The sequence below is a fragment of the Rhododendron vialii genome, chromosome 2a (assembly GCF_030253575.1).
Source record: "Rhododendron vialii isolate Sample 1 chromosome 2a, ASM3025357v1".
Classification (NCBI taxonomy): domain Eukaryota; kingdom Viridiplantae; phylum Streptophyta; class Magnoliopsida; order Ericales; family Ericaceae; genus Rhododendron; species Rhododendron vialii.
This window is the reverse complement of record NC_080558.1, coordinates 2,074,289-2,093,671: the sequence shown is the minus strand read 5'-3', so window position 1 is coordinate 2,093,671 and position 19,383 is coordinate 2,074,289. Positions and strand designations below refer to the sequence as shown.

Here is a 19,383-nt window from a genome sequence, read left to right as displayed (position 1 = left end):
CCTCCTGGAGAAAATGTTGCCTCCACTGAAGCCTCCCCACCAGCATTTTCTAACACCCCAACCATAGTTATTGATACCGTTCCGTACCGGCCGGTACGTACCGTTTTGGCGAAGAACCGGTACCCTAACCCCCAATTCCGTTCCGGTCCCAATACCGGTCCTTACCAGTCGGTACCGGACTTTTCGGGAAATACCGGCCCCGAAATTTTGCAGCGTTTTTTTTTTGTTTTTTGTTTTTACGCTAATCTGGTCCCAAAAAAAAAAAAACGTTTCAGGAGGATTTTTTTCCTGGGTTATCTCTCCAAAAAAAAATTAAAAAACGTTTTTCAAAATTTTAGCAAAACGTGGCTTAACCATAGTACATGCGCGAGGCTCAGATCCCGGATTTGCACCCCCCCTGCGCGCGAATAATCCGTGAACGGCACATTTTTCCTAGCGCGGGAGACCTCTCATTAGGTCCTCATTCACAAGTTTATTAGTGTGCAAAGTCATTTAAAGTGGAAAAGAGTTTTGTAACTAAGCAATGTGGGACTAGATGTATTTTATGATGAATTGTATGGTATGAGAGATTTTTTTGAATTATAATTATATATAATTATTATATATATTGTAGTTGCGGTAAATCCGAAACGGTACCCGGTACCTGACCGGTACCAGTACGTACCGTACCAGTGGGAAAACCGGTACCCTGTCCAAAACGGTATTCAGAACTATGACCCCAACTTCCTTTGATTCAGTGAACAAGAATAACAAAGTTATACTTCAATCCCCATTTAACCTAAAACAAAGAAAGGAAATGTAAAAGAAAAGCCTTTGACACTTGGCCAGCATTTGGTTCTAGGAAAGAACGATAAGGAAATTTTCCAATTCAAAATGCGCAAGGAGTGAAGCTTTATCCAAGCAATTTCCCTTGCTGCCAAGTAAAACGGTTTCAGCAAACCAAACCACCAGCCCCCCCTCCCCCCCACGCACACACAAAAAAAAAAAAAAAAACGAAAAGAAGAGAAGAAAAGAAAAAAATTTAAAAACAATTTCCACGCTCAACATCAAAGAGATAAGCATCCTACAAAAGCCAATTCAACTTAATAAAACAATAAATCAGTAAGAAATGGCTAAAACAGATTTCATCCACTCCTATTAGTATGCACTTAATGGATTATTACCTTCAATGATGAGGCAGCCCAGTGAAGTCCTCCTCTTCCAAACTCTCACATACTCGCTGTATTTTTCCCCCCAATCCCTTCCTTTTCGGTTTTTTGGCCCACTCCTACCGCGAACTTTGACGTCAATCATCTTGTCAGTCACCACCACTGATTTATAACCGAACTGCTTTGGAGCCACATCAGGCCTGTGGTAAACTGCTTTTTCATAGCAAATTAGGACAATCCTGGACCTCACCACCGTCTGTTGCCTCGAACAGCAGTCGTCTAGTGGCAAAGCCTGAAGCCTTCTGTTAGGCTAAGGCTGCCAAGTTATCTGCGAATGAAGGCAACATTAAATAATTACATGAATTCAAGTAAAAAATCAGAGAGATAGCATAAACACCACTTACATCATCATCTTGGAGACCGTCCTAGATTCTAGAGTAATCTTCTCTAGTGCTTTGTTGAAGTTGTTCCTAGAATGGTCAGAGAGAACCTTGGACCAACGAACTGCTATAGGAAAATCAATAGATGAAACAAGATCCTCCCTTTCTCCATCTCCTAACCTCAAACTCAATCTCAAAATCTTGCAAATTCGCAGCAACACAAAAACCTGAACGAAGATTAGCATTAAAATGATGGTAATTGAGGCAAACCTGATTGTGTATAAGGGTAAGCAAAAGTGATTTGGTTTGTTACTTTGTTTTGATGACACTAGGTGAAATACTCAATTGAGTGGTGAGAGGTTGAGAGAGTGGTTGAGGATTCACTCTTGCGAATGTAATATGTCCGATATGTACTCCTTCATGTTGTGTTTTCTAATACGATGGATCCTGTAACACCTCTTAATTTTTCACAAGGTTAAATGTCGTGGAATTATGAAAAATTTAAAAATACTAATTGGAACAAGAAGGCCGGACAAGTAGACCAAAGAAGGAGGTGGAGAGTGGGGGAGAGGATGGAGGCAGAGGGGAGATGCAAGTGGAGCACGACCAGGCTAGCCAGGAGGTGAAGAAGGGCTCTCAAGTTGAGAGAGAAAATGGGTATGAATTTGGGTCTCCCATGATATAGATAAGGAAAAGAGTAAAACTCAAAATGGAGATGAGTTATAATTGTTTCTACTCAAAATTTGGATTTGAATAGGCAAATGGGTAAGGATCAGAGATGCTCTTACAGCCCTCCTCCCTAGCAAAGCTGCAAATGTAAATTCCTATAAATATTTTTAAAAAAAATTCCAATCTACTACTCCATAACTCCACCACAGACAACTACTGTATTACTCTACGCCAATTCTTCATTTTTTTTATTTTTTTATATCACATTCTCTGTAATTCTATTCCAACGTTCTACTAGTATATTGTACAAAATGGGAACGTTCTAGATGGCAGGACTTGGAAGCTCACAGGCCACAGCAGCCTTAAACCAAAACTCCACAAAATTCCACTTTAAAACAAAGCATTAAAGTCCATAGGAGCTTTTTGAGTTTTTTTTTTTTTACCTTTGTCCTTATTTAAATTTAGTTCTTATTTGTTAGTTTTCTATTAAATTTTTGTGGGGTTCATCTCATCGGGACAAATCAAAAAAATTAGTGTTTCAATCCAAAATCCGATTATGCGAGGAGACTATATAATTAATGTTTCGTTCAAAATTTTGATGACGTGGATTAAACATCCATGTTGTCATCAGACATCAAAATAACAAGATATTTCGTATGTGTTAAGTATTATTTTCAATTCAACATGATTAATCCGATACATTTTCGTTGAAAAAGCCACAGCAGATTTTGAGCCAAGTCAGTAATGTTTGGGTAATAACAAACCAACGAGAATGGATTGTTGCAACAATGGTTAATTGACTTGTCTTGGCGGGGCTTTACCACTCCAAGACCGCAAGATCAATTCCTCTCGACCTCGATATGTTATTGGGGCCACCTCACCTTGTCAGCTAATTAAATTTCATAATTTGAACTTTATTCTCAACATTCTTAACTCACATTTTCCATAGCATTTTTGTCCTTTTTTTTTTTAAATAACATAAAAACAAAGGCGTTGTTTGGTTTAAATAAGCTTATTGGTTTCTTTTTCTTTTTCTTTTTTTTGTCTTTATTCAATTATTCGTTGCGTTTGTTAATTTTGTGTCAAGTTTTAATGAATTATTTGTTACAGTTGTGTTTTTGGCTTATTTTCGTCTTCACTAAAACAAATTTGAGTTTGGATCATAATTTTTTACCTTTTCGATTTCTCTCATCGATGCGAACTAATAATCTATAAAAATTTGACGCATAACTAACAAATGCACACAAATATTGAATAAAGACAAAAAAATAAGTCAAATGATTTATTAAGCTGAACTTGTTTATGTTAACATTAACTTAGTGTCTTTTTTTGGCCTAAAAAATTGCCGGTTTATTTTCGCTTCATCTCTATTCAAGATTTTTCACATTGTTTATTTTTGTGTCAATCTTTTGTAGATTATCCGTTCATCTTGACGAAAGGAATCTAAAAAGTAAATAATTATTATTATTATCAAAACTCATAAAAACTTCACAGAAGACGAATATAATCCAAAACAAGTACATTTTTTTAGATCGTTTTTTATTTATTTTAATAAATTAATTTGGTTCATAATTTTTTGTTTGATAGATTTATTTTGTCGAGACGAACAAATAACTCAAAAGAAATTGATGCAAAACTAGCAAATGCCAAATATCAAATAAGGCCAAAAAAATTGGCTTTTTTATGAGGCCAAACCGGCCCATATTAGTGAACACATTTTTTAAAATAAAGTAAATAATAAAAATAATAATAAAATGAGTAGAAGCTCCGTTCCAGAAACCTTCTTATAAAATAAGTACTTATTTTGGAACTTCTCAAAGAAAAATAAGAAGGATTGTTCCACAAAACCTAAATAAGCAGTTTATTTCACATTTTCAAACTCAAAAATAACGAAAATGAAAAATAATTTTTCAATTTTTTTTTCACTGTATTAAAGATCTCAATGAGATCTATCAAATAAGATCCATATTGATAGGAAAATTATTTGCGTAAGCACATAATTTTTGAACTTGAAATTATCTTCTTAAAAAATAAGTAATTGTTCACCCTTTTGTGAAACAACCCTTCTTATTAGACAAAAAATAAGAACTTAAGCCCGTTCTGGAACGGGGCGCTTCTATACAAGCGCAATTCGCTAATTCCCAATTAGGTTTCTACAGGCGTTTTTGCGTTCCACGCGTTTCAAGTACAAAAACACAAAAGGGAAACCAAAAGCTTGCGGGAAGAGTTTCAGCAAGAAGCGTGTTTGGATTTCACGCTTTCAAAATATCGCTGTAGCAAAAGTGTTGCGTCCAAGTGGCAACATGAGCAAAAGTTTGCATCTAGAGTTTTAATAAGAAGCGTGGTTGCGTAACACGCTTTCAAAATATTGCACCCATAAAGCAATAGTTCATGTCCGGACCGGAAAAGTACTTTGCGGCCATGAGCAAAAGATGGAGGCCAAAGTTCCAAACGAAAGCGTGTTTGCATTTCACGCTTTAGTAGGAATACGGCACGCGGTCAAGCTAAAAATAGACTTGTTTTCTATTCACGCATCTTCTTCTCACACCAACACAAAGGCTCCAACGAAACTTATGGAGAGCAGGAGCACTGAACTCGATTAATTCTTTTTGGTTAATAGATAGGCTTTTTAAGATTAATTTTTGTTGTTATTCATAAAAATTAATTTGGTTCATTATTTTTTATTTATTAGATTCTTCTTGTTAAAACGAATAATTAATTCACCCAAAAAAAATCTGCTTTTTGATGAGGCAAACACATTTTGTAACAGTAAAGCTAAAGGTACAGCAGGCCGTGCACAGCAGCCGTGCACAGACCACTTTTGCGTCCGTCTCGGGCTCTGCAAAGATGATCGGAGCCGCTAAATTTTGAAGCAAAGTTGGATGATTCGTAAACACCCTTCCCGATATCGGATTGGGGTGATTTTTTACAGGGACCCTAAACGAAGTATTTTGAACAAAATGAGCGGCTTCGATCATCTTTGCAGAGCCCGAGACGGGCGCAAAAGCGGTCTGTGCACGGCCGCTGTACCTGTAGCAGCATTCATTTTGTAATTAAGGTAACGATGAAAGCCGAAGAAGGAGAAGGAGGCCTAGGCATGCTTCAGTACAAGCGTGCGTGTTTGTGTTTCACGAGTTACAATTTACCGGCCAAGAGTCAAAATAAGCGGCCAGGAGTCAAAACCCGCGGCCAAAGTTTCAACACGAAGCGTGTCTGCATTTCACGCTTTCCTATGAGCATGGCCTCCAGTTAAAAGATTGCGGAACGTGTTTGCAATTCACGCGTCTTCTTCTCACTCAAAGCACACAGGGCTCCGAAGGAAATTTATGGCGAACTCGATTCTCGATCATCTGATCAGGCAGCAGAACTCCGTACGTAATTCCTCATACAAGTTCTTCAAACTATTTCCCCACATTTGCAGATTTTACTTCTCTCGCCTCTTTTGTAGCATAATTACTTCTCTCGCCCCTCCTCCAGTAGATACTACTCGGTGGATGAAGATGATTTTAGCACTTTAACTAAGAATTTGTTGCACCACTTCCACTTCAAATTTCAATGGAGATGAGAATAATTGGGTAGTCTATCTCTTAATACCCATCCCCACGGGCTACACCAAGACCCTTTCATAACCACAAAAATTAGTTCAAATGTGTGCAGATTGTGGGGGTTCGGAATCAGCCCATGTTCTGTTCGACAAAATGTCGCAACCAAATGTGTTTGCTTGGACTGTAATCCTTTCAGTTTATTTGCGGGGTGGAATGTCAGATAGATATGTGCATTGGGATTTTGTTGTGAGATGAAATTGAAGGGTGTAATTCCTGACAATTATGTGTTTCCTAAGGTCTTACGGGCATGTGCTCAATTTCGGAATTTCAAAGTGGGGATTCAAGTCCACAAATATGTGATCAGTTATGGAGCTGAATTGTATTTACGAGTTTGCAATTCTTTTAGTAATGTGTATTCAAAATGAGGGGACTTTGAGAGTGCCAGAAGGGTTTTTAGCCAAAAGGTGGAAAGGGATTTGTTGTCGTGGAATTCACTGATTTCAGGGTATGGTTGTAAAGGGTTTCTTCAATCAGCTTTGGATTTGTTGGGCACTATGAGGTTGGAAGGTTTTGAGCCTGATTTAGCCACTTGGAACATGGCACTGGATGTTTATTGCAGAATGGGGCAGTGTGATGAGGCTTGGAAGATCTTTGAACAGATTGAAGGGGCTAATATCATTCCTTGGACCGCGTTGATATCTGGTTATTCAAGGATTGGGAAGCATGAAGTAACATTAGCAATCTTTAGCGATATGGTTAGGAAGAGTGATGGTTTATGGCTGTCCATCTAGAAGTGGGAGAGAACAGGTGCGGGATGAAATTAGAGACCTGGCTCAGATGGAGAGGCTTCCATGGCTTTGTATCGGAGATTTGAACCAAGTAGTGAGCATTGAGGATAAATTAGGGGGTAATCTACCTTGCCATAACTTAATGGCAGCTTTTCATGGGATGTTACGTGACTGCGGTTTGGTGGATCTTGAGTTTAAAGGCCCTAAGTTCAAATGGAGGAATAACAGATCGAATGGCAATTTCATCATGGAAAGGATTGACATGGCGTTAGCCAATGCACAATGGAGAGAACTTCATGACCAGGCGATGGGGTTTGTCGAAGCAGCAATAGGGTCAGACCACAATCCTCTTATTCTCAATACATCGTTTCCCCTGGGGAAAGTGGGAAAACTGTTCAAGTTCGAGTCTTTTTGGACTACGGATGCAAGTCTGTCATCTCGGAGGCTTGGGAGAAACAATGTTAAGGATCTAAGATGGGTACGGTATGCGAAAGCTAAGGGGTTGTAAAGAAAACTTGAAGGGGTGGCACCGTGCAAACTTTGGGGAGCTGCATCTTCAAATAACAGCTACCAAAGAACAATTACTTCAGGTACAATCTCAGCTTGGCCAGGGTTACAATCCGGATTTGGTGGTTTCTGAAAGGTCTTTGATTTGTAAGTTGGAAGATCTATCGCAGAAAGACGCTATGTATTGGCATCAACGTTCCCGTATCAAGTGGGTTCAAATGGGGGCCAAGAACTCAAGATTCTTCCACCTAACTACTATTCAGAGACGACAGCATAATCAAGTAGTTGAACTTAAGGACAAGGATGGGGTTTGGAAGACAGAGAGTAAAGACATCACAGGCATTGTTGAACATCATTTTCAAACCCTGTACGATGCCCCTCCCACCAGAGACTTTGAGGATATTCTGAGTCTGATTGAGCCTAGAGTTTCTGCTCGAGTTTTTTTTGGTGAAAAGTTTCTGCTGGAGTTAATGCTTCCTTGATTAAGGAGGATACTCATGAGGAAGTATGTCTAGCAGTTTTCCAAATGGGGGCACTCAAAGCTTCTGGATCAGAGAGTTAATTCCCAGCCTCTTGTTTCAGACATATTGGGATGTTGTGGGTGAAGAAGTATTTGGGGCTGTCCAGAGCTTTCTTCAAGAGGGGACCCTGTTGAAAGAATTGAACCATACAAACGTTACTATTATTCCAAAAGTAAAGAACACAGAAGAGATGACTCAATTCCGACCCATTAGTCTTTGCCGTTTCATCTACAAGGTAATTTCCAAGATGCTAAAAAACAGATTGCTACCTTTTATCAATGACATCAGCATGGAGCAGCAGTCAGCATTCATTCCGGGTAGACAGATTCAGGATAATATCATCGTATCACATGAAGCGTTTCACTTACTCAAGCACAAAGGGTGGGACCTAAGGCATCGATGGCTCTGAAACTTGATCTTAATAAGTCGTATGACCGTATCTGCTGGGATTTCCTACTGAAGGTGATGGAAAAAAGATTCTCCCTGGCCGTGGTTTAAGACAGGGGGACCCTCTGTCCCCGTATCTTTTCCCGATCGTTGCAGATGTGTTTTCCATTCTCCTACAGAAAGCCATTGGTAACAAGTCATTTGCAGATGATTCATTAGTGTTTCTTGAAGCTAATCCTCTTTATTGTTCCAACTTTATGCAAATCATGGAGTGTTTTAGTGAGGCGTCGGATTGTCCTTAAATGTTCAGAAGTCAAGTTTGTTTTTCTCTGCTAACTCAGACTCAGGGCTTAAAGAAGAGATCAAAGGCATTCTCTGGAATGAAGGAGATGGAAGGCTCTGCTAAATATTTGGGTTTGCCTGCATTCATTCTAGGGGAAATCGAAGAAAGAGTCCCTTGGATTTATCAGAGATAAGATAGAGAGGAAGGTTCAGGGTTGGGGGAACAAGGATCTTAACCATGCAGGTAAAGCGGTTCTAATTAAGGCTGTGGTCCAAGTCATTCCTATGTATCCCTTTATGTGCTTCAAAGCTCCTTTGTCACTCTGCCCTAGTCTGAATTTGGTTGTAACTTGTAGGTGATTTCTGGTGGGGTAGAGGAGATAAAGGAAGGAAAATTCACTGGGGCTCTTGGGATAAACTAACAACTCAGAAAGGGATGGGGGGAATGGGGTTTAAAGACTTTTGAGGCTTTCAACATAGCTCTCCTGGCAAAACAATTCTGGCGTATGGTTTCTAATCCAAAATCTTTCTGGGTGCAAATCTTAAAAGGGTTGTATATCCTCAATAAATCATGTTTGGAAGCAGTAAGAGGAGCCTCGCCATCATGGGTTTCGAGCAGTCTGCTAGAAGGAAGGAAACTACTCCAAATATGGGTTGAGATGGAATGTGGGGAATGGAGAATCTGTGCAGTTTTGGAATGATAAGTGGGTGTACAGTCTTCCTGGTGAGAAAATTAGTTCAACTCCCCCTCATTCTGGGGAGTTGACACTAGTTGCTCATTCTTGGGATCACGACAAGTTACACAGCTGTGTATCCGGGGAGGGGAGGAAGACTATTTCCAAGATTGCAATCTTTGACTAAGTCTGTAGACAAACTAATTTGGAGTCACAACAGCTCTGGGAAATATACTGTGAAATCTGGGTACTCTCAATGGGTTTTGAATTCAGCCAGAGGGAAAAAGTGCCATCCTTCTTCCTCCTACCTGTAAAGCAAACCTCTACCGAAGAAAATGTGCACCTAACCTTCTCTGCCCAATTTGTGAAATTGGAAGAGAAACTGTAGAGCATACCCCGTTTCATTGCCCATGGACTAAGGCAGTTTGGTTTGAAAGTGGCAAGGCGTTTTGGGTGGTTGAAAAAGGAATTGTAGCGGCTGACAGATGGATGGATGGATGAGCTATTATGTGGAAACCTTGCAAAAGAAACTACAGTGGAGGATGTGGGAATGATTTTCCAACTCTTCTGGGCTATATGGAAAGCTATGAATGCTTTTATTTTCAATGGGCAGGTTCCTGATCCTGAGGATACAATTCTCAAGGCTAATGGAGCAAATACGGATTACCTCTGAGAAATGGTTTCAAGTAGGAATGCGGACCAACCCAGACTTGGTCGAGAAACAAGGTGGGATCCTCCCCTAGATTCTGCTATCAAATTTAATAACGACGGAGCATTTCCTTCCTCTCGCAGCCTGGCTGCCTTTGGCATTATTGCTAGAGATTGTGGTGATACAGCTCTTTTGTGGCGGTTTGGTAAGGTGGAGGTTGTTTCAGCTTTGGTCATTGAGGCTTGGGCATTGCGTATCACTTGCGTGATGGCGGGAGAGATGGATCATTCCCAGTGGTAGTGTTCGAATCAGATTGTAAGAATTTGATTAACTCCATCAATGACCCAAGGAAGCCTTGCCCTTGGGAGATAGCTGCACTAGTTGATATTAAGGAATGGGCAGGGGCGAGACAATGGTTCTTTGTGTGGTGTTGTCGCGAGAAGAGCAAGAGTGCGCACTGGCTAGCATCTAATTGTCTAAATGGGAAAATTTTGATTCGTTCGGATTGTATTCCGCCCGGACTAGGAGCTCTCTTAGCTAGAGAGTCTCCTTTAGTTTCAGTTGTTGTCTTTCTTTGCTCTTGTGATCGTTTCAAAACAAAGAAGTATTGGACTTCAGGATTTGAGGATTTGGGGTATCGGTCGGTAACTGCATGAATAATAATAATTATTTTCAACTGTAATTTGAAATACTTGTCATTTATTTTTTCAAGAATAATGTACGTCGATCAATGGGTAACTGGTGTAAAAAAATGTACTTGGTTTTTTTCAAGAATGTTTATCCATTGAGCTCTACAAAGTGAACAAATTTTATCATATTTTCGAGTTCGGGATGAAATCTGTTTTGGGCTCAGCAGCATATTTTCCCAACTCGATGAGTAGCTTACCAGAGTATGAACCCAACCCCTCTTAAAAGCAAGTATCATGCCCTAACTAAAGAGGTCACCCCAATGAATTTTTTTTTTTTGGTATATCTCACGTGTCCGAACTAGCTTTCACACATCTCGATTAATTCTAAAGACCCAATCACACCATCCACTTGCCCCAGGGGAGCACAAGTAAATCCGGAGTACAACTCAGTTTGGACTCCCCAATAATAAAACTCATGTTGGAGAAAACAACTCATGAATCCAATTTCTTAGTAATTTCCGAAACAAAAATCATCGATGAGACAAAAATAGATTATCAAAATAATCACCTTTTTGAGAATTACTCTTCCCTGAATTTTTTTTTTAAAATTCGGACCATTGATTGCTGAGATAGACGTGTGGCTGAGATACTCACCGTCACTACAAGGTCCTCAGGTCCACGAGAATACGTCATTAATCGAGTGTTTATGGCCACATCGGAAAAACATCCGTACTCACTGATATATATGTAACTGAACCTCACATTTATAGGAGTAATCTATGCCTATATTGCCTAGGGGTGAGCAAAATAACCATGAAACCGTGAATCCAGTCCAAACCAATCCAAACCAAATAGTTTGGTTTGGTTTTTTAATGATGTGGTTAGGTCTCGGTTTAAAAAAAATAGAAACCGTGTTAAATGGTTTGGTTTATGGAATTTATGTTAATGGTTCTGGTTCCAAACCAATCCGAACCGTGTGATACACACACACACATATAGTATATAATTTGTTTAGATATACTTAATAAACTTAATTTCCTTATCTAATACTCTATTCCACCACCCTATTCTTTTCTTTCACTTTCAATATTAATTTCCTATACTTCCTATTCCTACAATTTCATTACGCTAAACATATATGGTTTGGGCTTAGTAAAGTGATTTCCTACTCTTTTATCTCGGTAACTTACTTTCTAATGTATTCTATTCTTATTTAGTTGATTGATGTTAGTGAGTTTTGATGATTTTAATATATTAATTTCAATATAACTTTTAGTTTAAGTTATCTATGCAATTTTAAGTACTTAAAATAGTTTATAGTAATGATATCTCAATTTTAAACGAACCGTGGTTTAAAACCGAAACCAAATCGCCTTTGAATGGTTTGGATTGGTTTGGTTTTATGAATTTTATGGATTGGTTTGGTTTTCTGAATTCATAATCCGTAAGTAGTGGTTTGGTTATTGGATTACTATAAAACCAGACCAATCCGATCCATGCTCACCCCTAATATTGCCTAGTCCTCATTCTTCATATCAACAAAGAAAACCCTGGCCCAAAGTAGTAATGAGAAGAAAGAAAAATGGACGAGGGAGAAAAAGAGTGAAGAAAAAGGAAATCGGAGCGGGAGCGGGAATGGAAACACAAACCAAACCGAGTTTTCCAAATATTCCAGAGGAAGTTGTCATCGAAATTCTCTCAAGACTTCCCCTCAAATCTCTTTCTCGATTCACTTGCGTTTCCAAACAATGGCGTTCTCTGGTTTCCGCCATCTTTGCCAAGACATCCAGAAGGAAGATGGTTCTCGTCCAATCCATTTTAACGTCAGGTACCCTTATGTTCCACTCCATCGATGAAGAGTCTCGCGTGAAACGAGTTGGTAGACCATGGAAAAAGATTACGTCTCGTTATAACCCAGAAATCTACGGCTCGTGTAATGGCTTGTTGCTTTTGAATATAGATGATGACTTGTTCTTGTGGAATCCCGTCACGCCATATTTTAAGAAAGTGTTGTCATACAATCCCCTTGGCGATCGTGGGTTTCTGCGTGGTTTCTGGGCTTTGCTACGACTCTTCGACCAATGAGTATAAGGCTGTAATAGCGCTTTCTAAGGAGAGAGTCCATCATATGGTGGTGAAAGAGTCGTTGTTGGTAGTTTCAAAAGCAAAAATTGGAGAACGATTCGGTTCCCTTATAAGGTTTATACGGTGAAGTCAGGGCCTGTCGTAAACGAGCACCTACATTGGTATGTCTCTAAAGGAAATTCCGGCCACTTCTCGCATGGGATTATATACTTCAATTCAAGTACGAATAAATTTAGCAAGGTACCAATGCCAGAGCCTGTGCACGGGGGCGGATGGAGATATGATTTTTGGGTTGGGAGTTTTGGATGGATGCCTTTCCATGGTTCGTCATGACAATCCAAGCAATTCTGAAGCCTATAGTGTTGAGGTATTGGGAATGAAGGAATATGGTATGCAAGATTCATGGACTATGCAGTTTATCATATCGAATTTGTCATTAAGGTTTTATGACGAGGTTGAGCCATTATGTAATACAAAAGATGGTGAAGCTCTAATGAAAATTTCCATGACTGGAAGCGGTGAGAATGTAAGGGCATACTACAATCCTATTGACAGTTCGTACAAAGAGATTCTAGTTTAACCGAAGTGCAATAGGGTCGATGCAATTATGTATGAGAAAAGTTTTACAACACCTACTGGCTACGATTGGGAAGAGGAAGAGCGGAGGGGGGAGCCAACATATACAGCGTATTGTGGTAACGAGCCTCTATGCAGAATGTTCAAACTTTAGCTCATATGTTAAGTATGAAGAGATACTAAGGAGTTCTAGAAAGAAGGCCGGATGCCGTAGCGTAGTAGAGCGGAACGAGTGGAGTGGAGCAGAGCGACGGCATCCTGGCCCATCACCTATGATCCAGTGAAAAACTGAAAATAGAGCCGAAGGCCCAGGTGTTCCGTAATTGGGGGGTGCGGGGGGCAACGCCTTCCGTGGTACGGTACGGTTCGTACAGGGGTATTTTTGGGATACAGACCAAATACCAGATCAGGGTTAGAATAGAGTAGTTATAAATACTCTATGTTGTAAACCCTAATTCATACTGTGATAATAAAGAACAGCAGCCGCTCTCGCTCCCGTGGACGTACCCGGTTTTGGGAAACCACGTAAATCTCTATGTTGATTATTTATTGTTTTATACTCGTAAATCGTGTGCGTGTGTGTGACGATCCTAACACAGATGTACAAGAAGATGGCATGGTTCCTGGGAGTACTCGTGGATTGGAGAGGAAGATAACGAGCAGGCAAACTCAAAAGAGAGTGAGTCAGATATACTCTGACGTAGACTTGGTTGCTTGCAGCTACATGGATAAATATGAGAGACTAAGGGCAAACTGGTAGGAGTATAGATTTTGGTAGACCAAACTACATGTCTACATGGATCAACATGAGAGTCAAAGGGCAAAGTAGTAGGAATAAGATTTTGGTTGATTTTTTTTTTGGAATTGGGATATTCTTGAAATCCACCGAATCTTCACATAGTTTCCATGGTAGGAAAGATTTGATTTGCTATTACTTTTAATTTGGAAGTTTCTTCTAAATGCCGCTTGTTTTGTCATGTCATGTTTCGAGAATTCTCTAGGAATCAATAGGTCTAAGTTTGCACAGACGTGTCGCCCTATTACAATGATAAGCTGGTGGTAAGACAGACTTGGGGGTTGTTACTTTCCATAAAGAAAAAGAGTGAAAACTTGGCTATGCTTAATTTTTTTCTTTTTTCCCTATAAGATAAAGAAGAAATGTACATCTCCTTCGATGATGGTACCAACTGCTTCTGAGCTAATTAGAAGAAATGTCATGTCCATTGGTGATGGTGTTGATGGTCTTTGCCTTCTGTACGGTGACACTCCTGAATCTGCTATGCTTCTTCGTTTACTTTGTGGAGTTACTTGGATTATCTGGTCTCATATTCTTCAGTGGTTGGGATTTTGTGTGCATCTGCCCAGGTTCTTTATCCGAGTTGACGTCCTGGGAAATTTGATGTCACGGGAGCATGATGCTTCCATTGATATGGACTCTTAGATATTGAAAAATATGCAAATCATGGCCATTAGATGAAAACTACCCATCAGAAAAATAAGGTGGTTTTGCTAAAAATGAGGTGGTTTTACTATTTTTGAGCCAAAATATCGCAATATTACTTACTCCAAAACAAAGTTTACATACTATATACTAAGGCAACACTTACTATGTTATATATTTGCTACACTTATTTTTGATATGTTTTGACAATCAATGGTTGAGATAAATTCATACAATTCAATGGTTAGGAACAATTGGAAGCATCATAGCCATTGTCCTTGTCCGGGTGGTCTCGGGCAAAGCCTAAATCAGTTCAGAATGCATGCTGGACCTCTTGTTTCTTTGCCACCATCTGGTCTTATATGTAATAGCAAGGAATCAATTCATCTCCGAAGGCAAAAATATTGGACACTGTAGGAATCTCTGATGTCATCAAATCCAGAGTTGCCATTTGGGTCAAATCTAATTTTGAGCTTCAAGAGTATTCAGTATCTGATTCTTAGAGATTCCTTCCTAATATCATTTCCCTCGAGATTCCTAGGGGTTTTGGTTCTATTGGCTATCTCTTTGGTCAAGTTGCGGTAGCCTTCTCCACCGCAGTTAGTCTGTAATGTGTGATGGAATCCACACTAATGTGTCGTGGAAAAGGATCTTATAGTACCACGTGACAGTGCTTAGAGAGGATTTAATAATTTTTCTAAACACATCTGCCGTAATCTTCGGAACTATCTCAGTAAAAGTTAGTGACAAAGTTGAGAATTAGCACAATTCGATCACATGGGGCATTGCTACGCTTGCTGCATCACAATTAAAAAAAAAAAAAAAGAGTTTGTTTTCGTTGGTTTTGTGTGTGTTAACTTTCTATATTCCGATATCTACGTGGGAGAGAACTAACTTCTCAACATCGAAAGACAGCCCTTGCTAATTGCTCCGATATGCTATGTTCTCAGTGTAACAGGCGCTACGCTTTTCAGAGCCGGGACGGGTAATCTAACAGGCGCTACGCTTTTCAGAGCCGGGACGGGTAATCTGGAATTCCCACTTGAACAGATCCATGACCTGGTTCCATTTCTCCATAATGAGTTGTGTCCGCCAAAGCCGAAAGGGTTGGAGAGAGAGCTAGGAGAAAAGAAGACAACGCGCAGTTGTTTTGCAGAGGGTAAATCCTGCTGATATGCTCAGTTCTAACTTGTTTCCTTTTAGGTTTCTACATGAAATTGCTTCATAGATATTCAGGCCATGGTGCGCTCTGCATGTAGGCGTATTGGGAAACGTTGGAAAAGTAACACACCTACGAGTGTGAGAGGGTAAGGTTTTTATGTTTGTAGAGTTCCCGACTTCAGTCCTACACACAGTTATTTCAGTATTTTTTACTTTTTGTAACTTTTTTTTAGCTTTTCGTCGTAATTTTAGGGGTTCATCGTTCGTCTCGACGAGACGAGACGTATTGGAAAAGTATAAAAATATGGACCGATATTGAAAAATTCAAATAAGACGGCACTTTAAACAAATAAGACAGCTGTTTGATATTTTTTTTCATCTTTAGTGAAATTTTTTTTTTTTGCTTTCGGTCACGATTTTGTATTTTTTGAACTCCTCTCATCGAAACAAATCATTAATCCAAAAAATTCACTCGACTCTAACAAAAATTCAAAAAGAACGAATAAAACACACAAAACGAAAAAAATAGTGTAATTAAGTTTACAAGAGTGAGGACCCACAAACTGAAGAGAGAGAAAAAAAACACTCATGGTACTTCCATCTATAGATACTCCTTCTGAAGCTTGAGTTCCTAAAATCGGGAACAATTTGGGTCATGTCGATATCATAGTTGCTCTAGTAGTGAACCCACCTGAGTTTACCAAAAAAAAAAGAACCCATCTGATTTCAGAGGTCATACTTATGCTAGTCTTGGTTTGTTGCCGGACAGCGTCCGACAAATCTTCCTCACTCTTATCCCAGTCATATCTATCCGACACGCAAATTCCGTGAAAAAAAGGAATGTGGAATGACCAAAAGAATTTTTTGCAAAGATTGCCTCACGCGGCCATGCCACATTCTTTCGTGGTTAATGGTACGATTTTTCTCACAACTGTCAGTTATACCAAGGCGAACTCCAAAAACCCCCCAAATCAGATATCAAATTGTAACCCAGCCAAATCAAAGTTGAGTTTGTGGAACTAGACCTTTACGTGCAGGAATGTAGTGGAATTTCACTTCATCAACCAGATATACTGATATTCAAATTAATCACTAATACAAAAATTATTTAACAGCATATCAATACCTTATCAAAAAAATCAGGAAAAATGAACTTTTTTTTAAGCAGTTCGAAAATTAAAGAAAATAGAGGTAGAGAATGAGAATCAAATTGAAGGTCACGAGTATCGAAGGAATATTTGTGTCCGATATGGATACAATACGCATACTTCCCCATAGATAAGTATCCGTGCCTCATAGCTCTTCTGGCTGTTTTTATTCATCTTCTTCAAGCTCCATGTATTAATTCCAAGTAACCATGTTACAAGCTTCGCCTTTTCCCGTAACAGTCTCTGCTCTTCCTCTTCCCAAACGTACCCTATTGGTTTAACCAAACTTTCCTCATACATGGCTGCATACACATGAAAAATATCCTGAGAAGTTGGACTATGAATATCTCTATATGAATTGTCATCGGGGTTATACACCTTTATAACACAAACAACCCTCTCATCGATTTTTTTTTTCTTTTTTAATTTCCAGAATGATTCCAAAGTTGACCAACAAATGGCCGTTATTCCATTTTCCGCAAAATGTTCAAACCTTAAAGGCTTTCATTTTCACATTTGGTTTTTTGCCATTAGTGATGGTGTGGACAAAACTGTGGTATTTGCCCATAAAAATTTTAGAAAAGCAATGAACATTATCTACACTTCTTAACCAAAACTGGGCATATTTCAACCAAAACCAATACAGATACCAATACAGAAGGCTTCTGAAAAATCCATACCTCTTACGAATGCCGTTGATCAACAATTGAACAAATAGTTCAGGGGCCATTGTGGTTGACGTGTAGTGTGCCATAAGAGGCACATATTGACTTTGATTAGTACCAAATCCAGGCGGTACTTTGAAACCAATGGGAATGTTTTCATTTTGGCCATTACCACATTGACCTCCAATTCCATTTGGAGTCTTCCTGTCATTAGGAATTTCTCCTTGTCTTGGGGTAATCAACCTTAGAAATAGAGTCAAAAATTCTTGGGCAAAGTTGTCTTGTGGATTTGCCAAAATGTGACCCAAAACCTGAACGAATTGTCTGATTAGGTGTGCCATTGCTCACTTCCAAATTAGTAATGAGCCCTCCTTTTAGCGCCAAAATTGTTATCTAATTTTCTAATTTCTATCCAATCGACGGAGAAATGGTATATGTGATTTGCTGGAATGTAGGTGTGAAAAGTGGAGTTTGGTTCCTTGCCGTTTTCAGGACTTCTTTGGAAACAAACAATGAAGTGAATGGATTGCGGAAGAAGACTAACAAAATAGACTTTATTAATCTTTAAAGTAGAAGAACAATCGATTAAAATAATCGAGTGAACAATTACAAGTTATAACTACTTCTAGAAAAGAAAAGATAAAGGCATGTTGGCGTTGTTTGTATGTGTTACAATGAGGCCTAAAAAGGCTATTTATAGAAAAACAAAGATGCATAGGAAATAACTTCCCAACTTCTTCATTCTCATTTGCTTCCATTTGTCCAAATAACTTCCCACTAACAACCAAGTGTGTAAGAACATGCCAAGTGTTCTTTTCAACCTCCAAGTGTGTAGGACAATACCATATGTTTTTTCAATCTCCAAGTAAATAGAGATACGCCAAGTGTCTTGCACATGTTATTAAAATACAAATACCAATACTAATAATAATAAAATAGGTTGCATTCCCATAATTGCCATCTCTAGGTCAATCATCGATGGGCGGTGAATATATGGTCCAAACAGGAAGCAGGAGATCTGAGGCCTTCTTTTAGAAAATGGCATTAAATGTTAGAAAATTTCTATATTGATTGCACCTTAACTTAAGCTCTAGGGGTATTGGTTAGCATTTTCTTTATAATATATTCATTGTAAATTGTAATGTTCACTTTACTATTATTTATTTGCTAAATATATTAGAAGAAGTTAGACATTATCGTTATCTTTTTTGTTTTTAATGGCAATATCTTACTACGAGTATATTGTACCTATAGTCGAAGTGGAGATGCATGGCTGTGCCCTAATCTCTAGTATCAATAATAAAATCATAGCCTTCCTACCCAAAAAAAAGAAAAAAGAAAAAACGAAAAAACACTTTACAAAATGGGAACGTTCTAGATGGGAGGACTTGGAAGCTCACAGGCCACAGCAGCCTTAAACCCAAACTCCACAAAATCCCACTTTAAAACAAAGCATTAAGTCCAAATTTTTTTCCTTATTCACATTTATTTCGCATTAGTTAGTTTTGTACGGTATCAAATTTTTATGGGCTTCGTCTCGTCGAGACTCGAGAGGAATCGAAAAATTAAAAACAGTTTAGGGTTTCATTCCAAATTTCAATTATGTGAGGAGACTACATTATTAATATTATTTTGTTCCAAATTTTGATGACGTAGATTAAACATCCATGTCGTTAGAGATAAAAATAATGTTTGGATTCACTTGCTGCTGGCCTGCTGCCATTCAAATCTGTGTGGCTGGTGGCACTAGATCAAACATGATGAACAGGGCTTTCGGTCTCAAGCGAATATTGGCGCTGAATTTGTTGATGAATATACTAATTATGTTGGTGCATCTCATACCAATATTCTCAGGTGTCAATAGGTTTTTTTCAGAGTGGTGTGCTGCAACTGAAACTGCTGCTGTTTAGGGATGCTGGATGCATGATCTCAATTGAGCCAATCAGTTTTGGCTGCAGCCATTGAGGCCCCATTCCCCTTAACTTTTTGGTAGAAAAAAAAAAGAGTTGGTTTTATTCTTACTTGAATTTTTTTTCGCATTTGTTAGTTTTGTATCAAACTTCTTTTCTTATTCGTCTCAACGAGAGGAATCGGAAAAGTAATATTTTTTTATTTTTACTCAAATATT

The 19,383-nt window shown here is 38.8% G+C and overlaps 1 protein-coding gene across 1 annotated transcript; it reads left to right on the top strand.

Moving 5' to 3' along the window:
• The first annotated feature begins 11,745 nt into the window (after positions 1-11,745).
• On the top strand, positions 11,746-12,264 carry LOC131316305 (F-box/kelch-repeat protein At3g23880-like). Its single transcript, XM_058345631.1, has one exon. It carries the CDS (start codon positions 11,746-11,748, stop codon positions 12,262-12,264), a length of 519 nt encoding a protein of 172 aa, XP_058201614.1.
• The last annotated feature ends 7,119 nt before the right edge of the window (positions 12,265-19,383 follow it).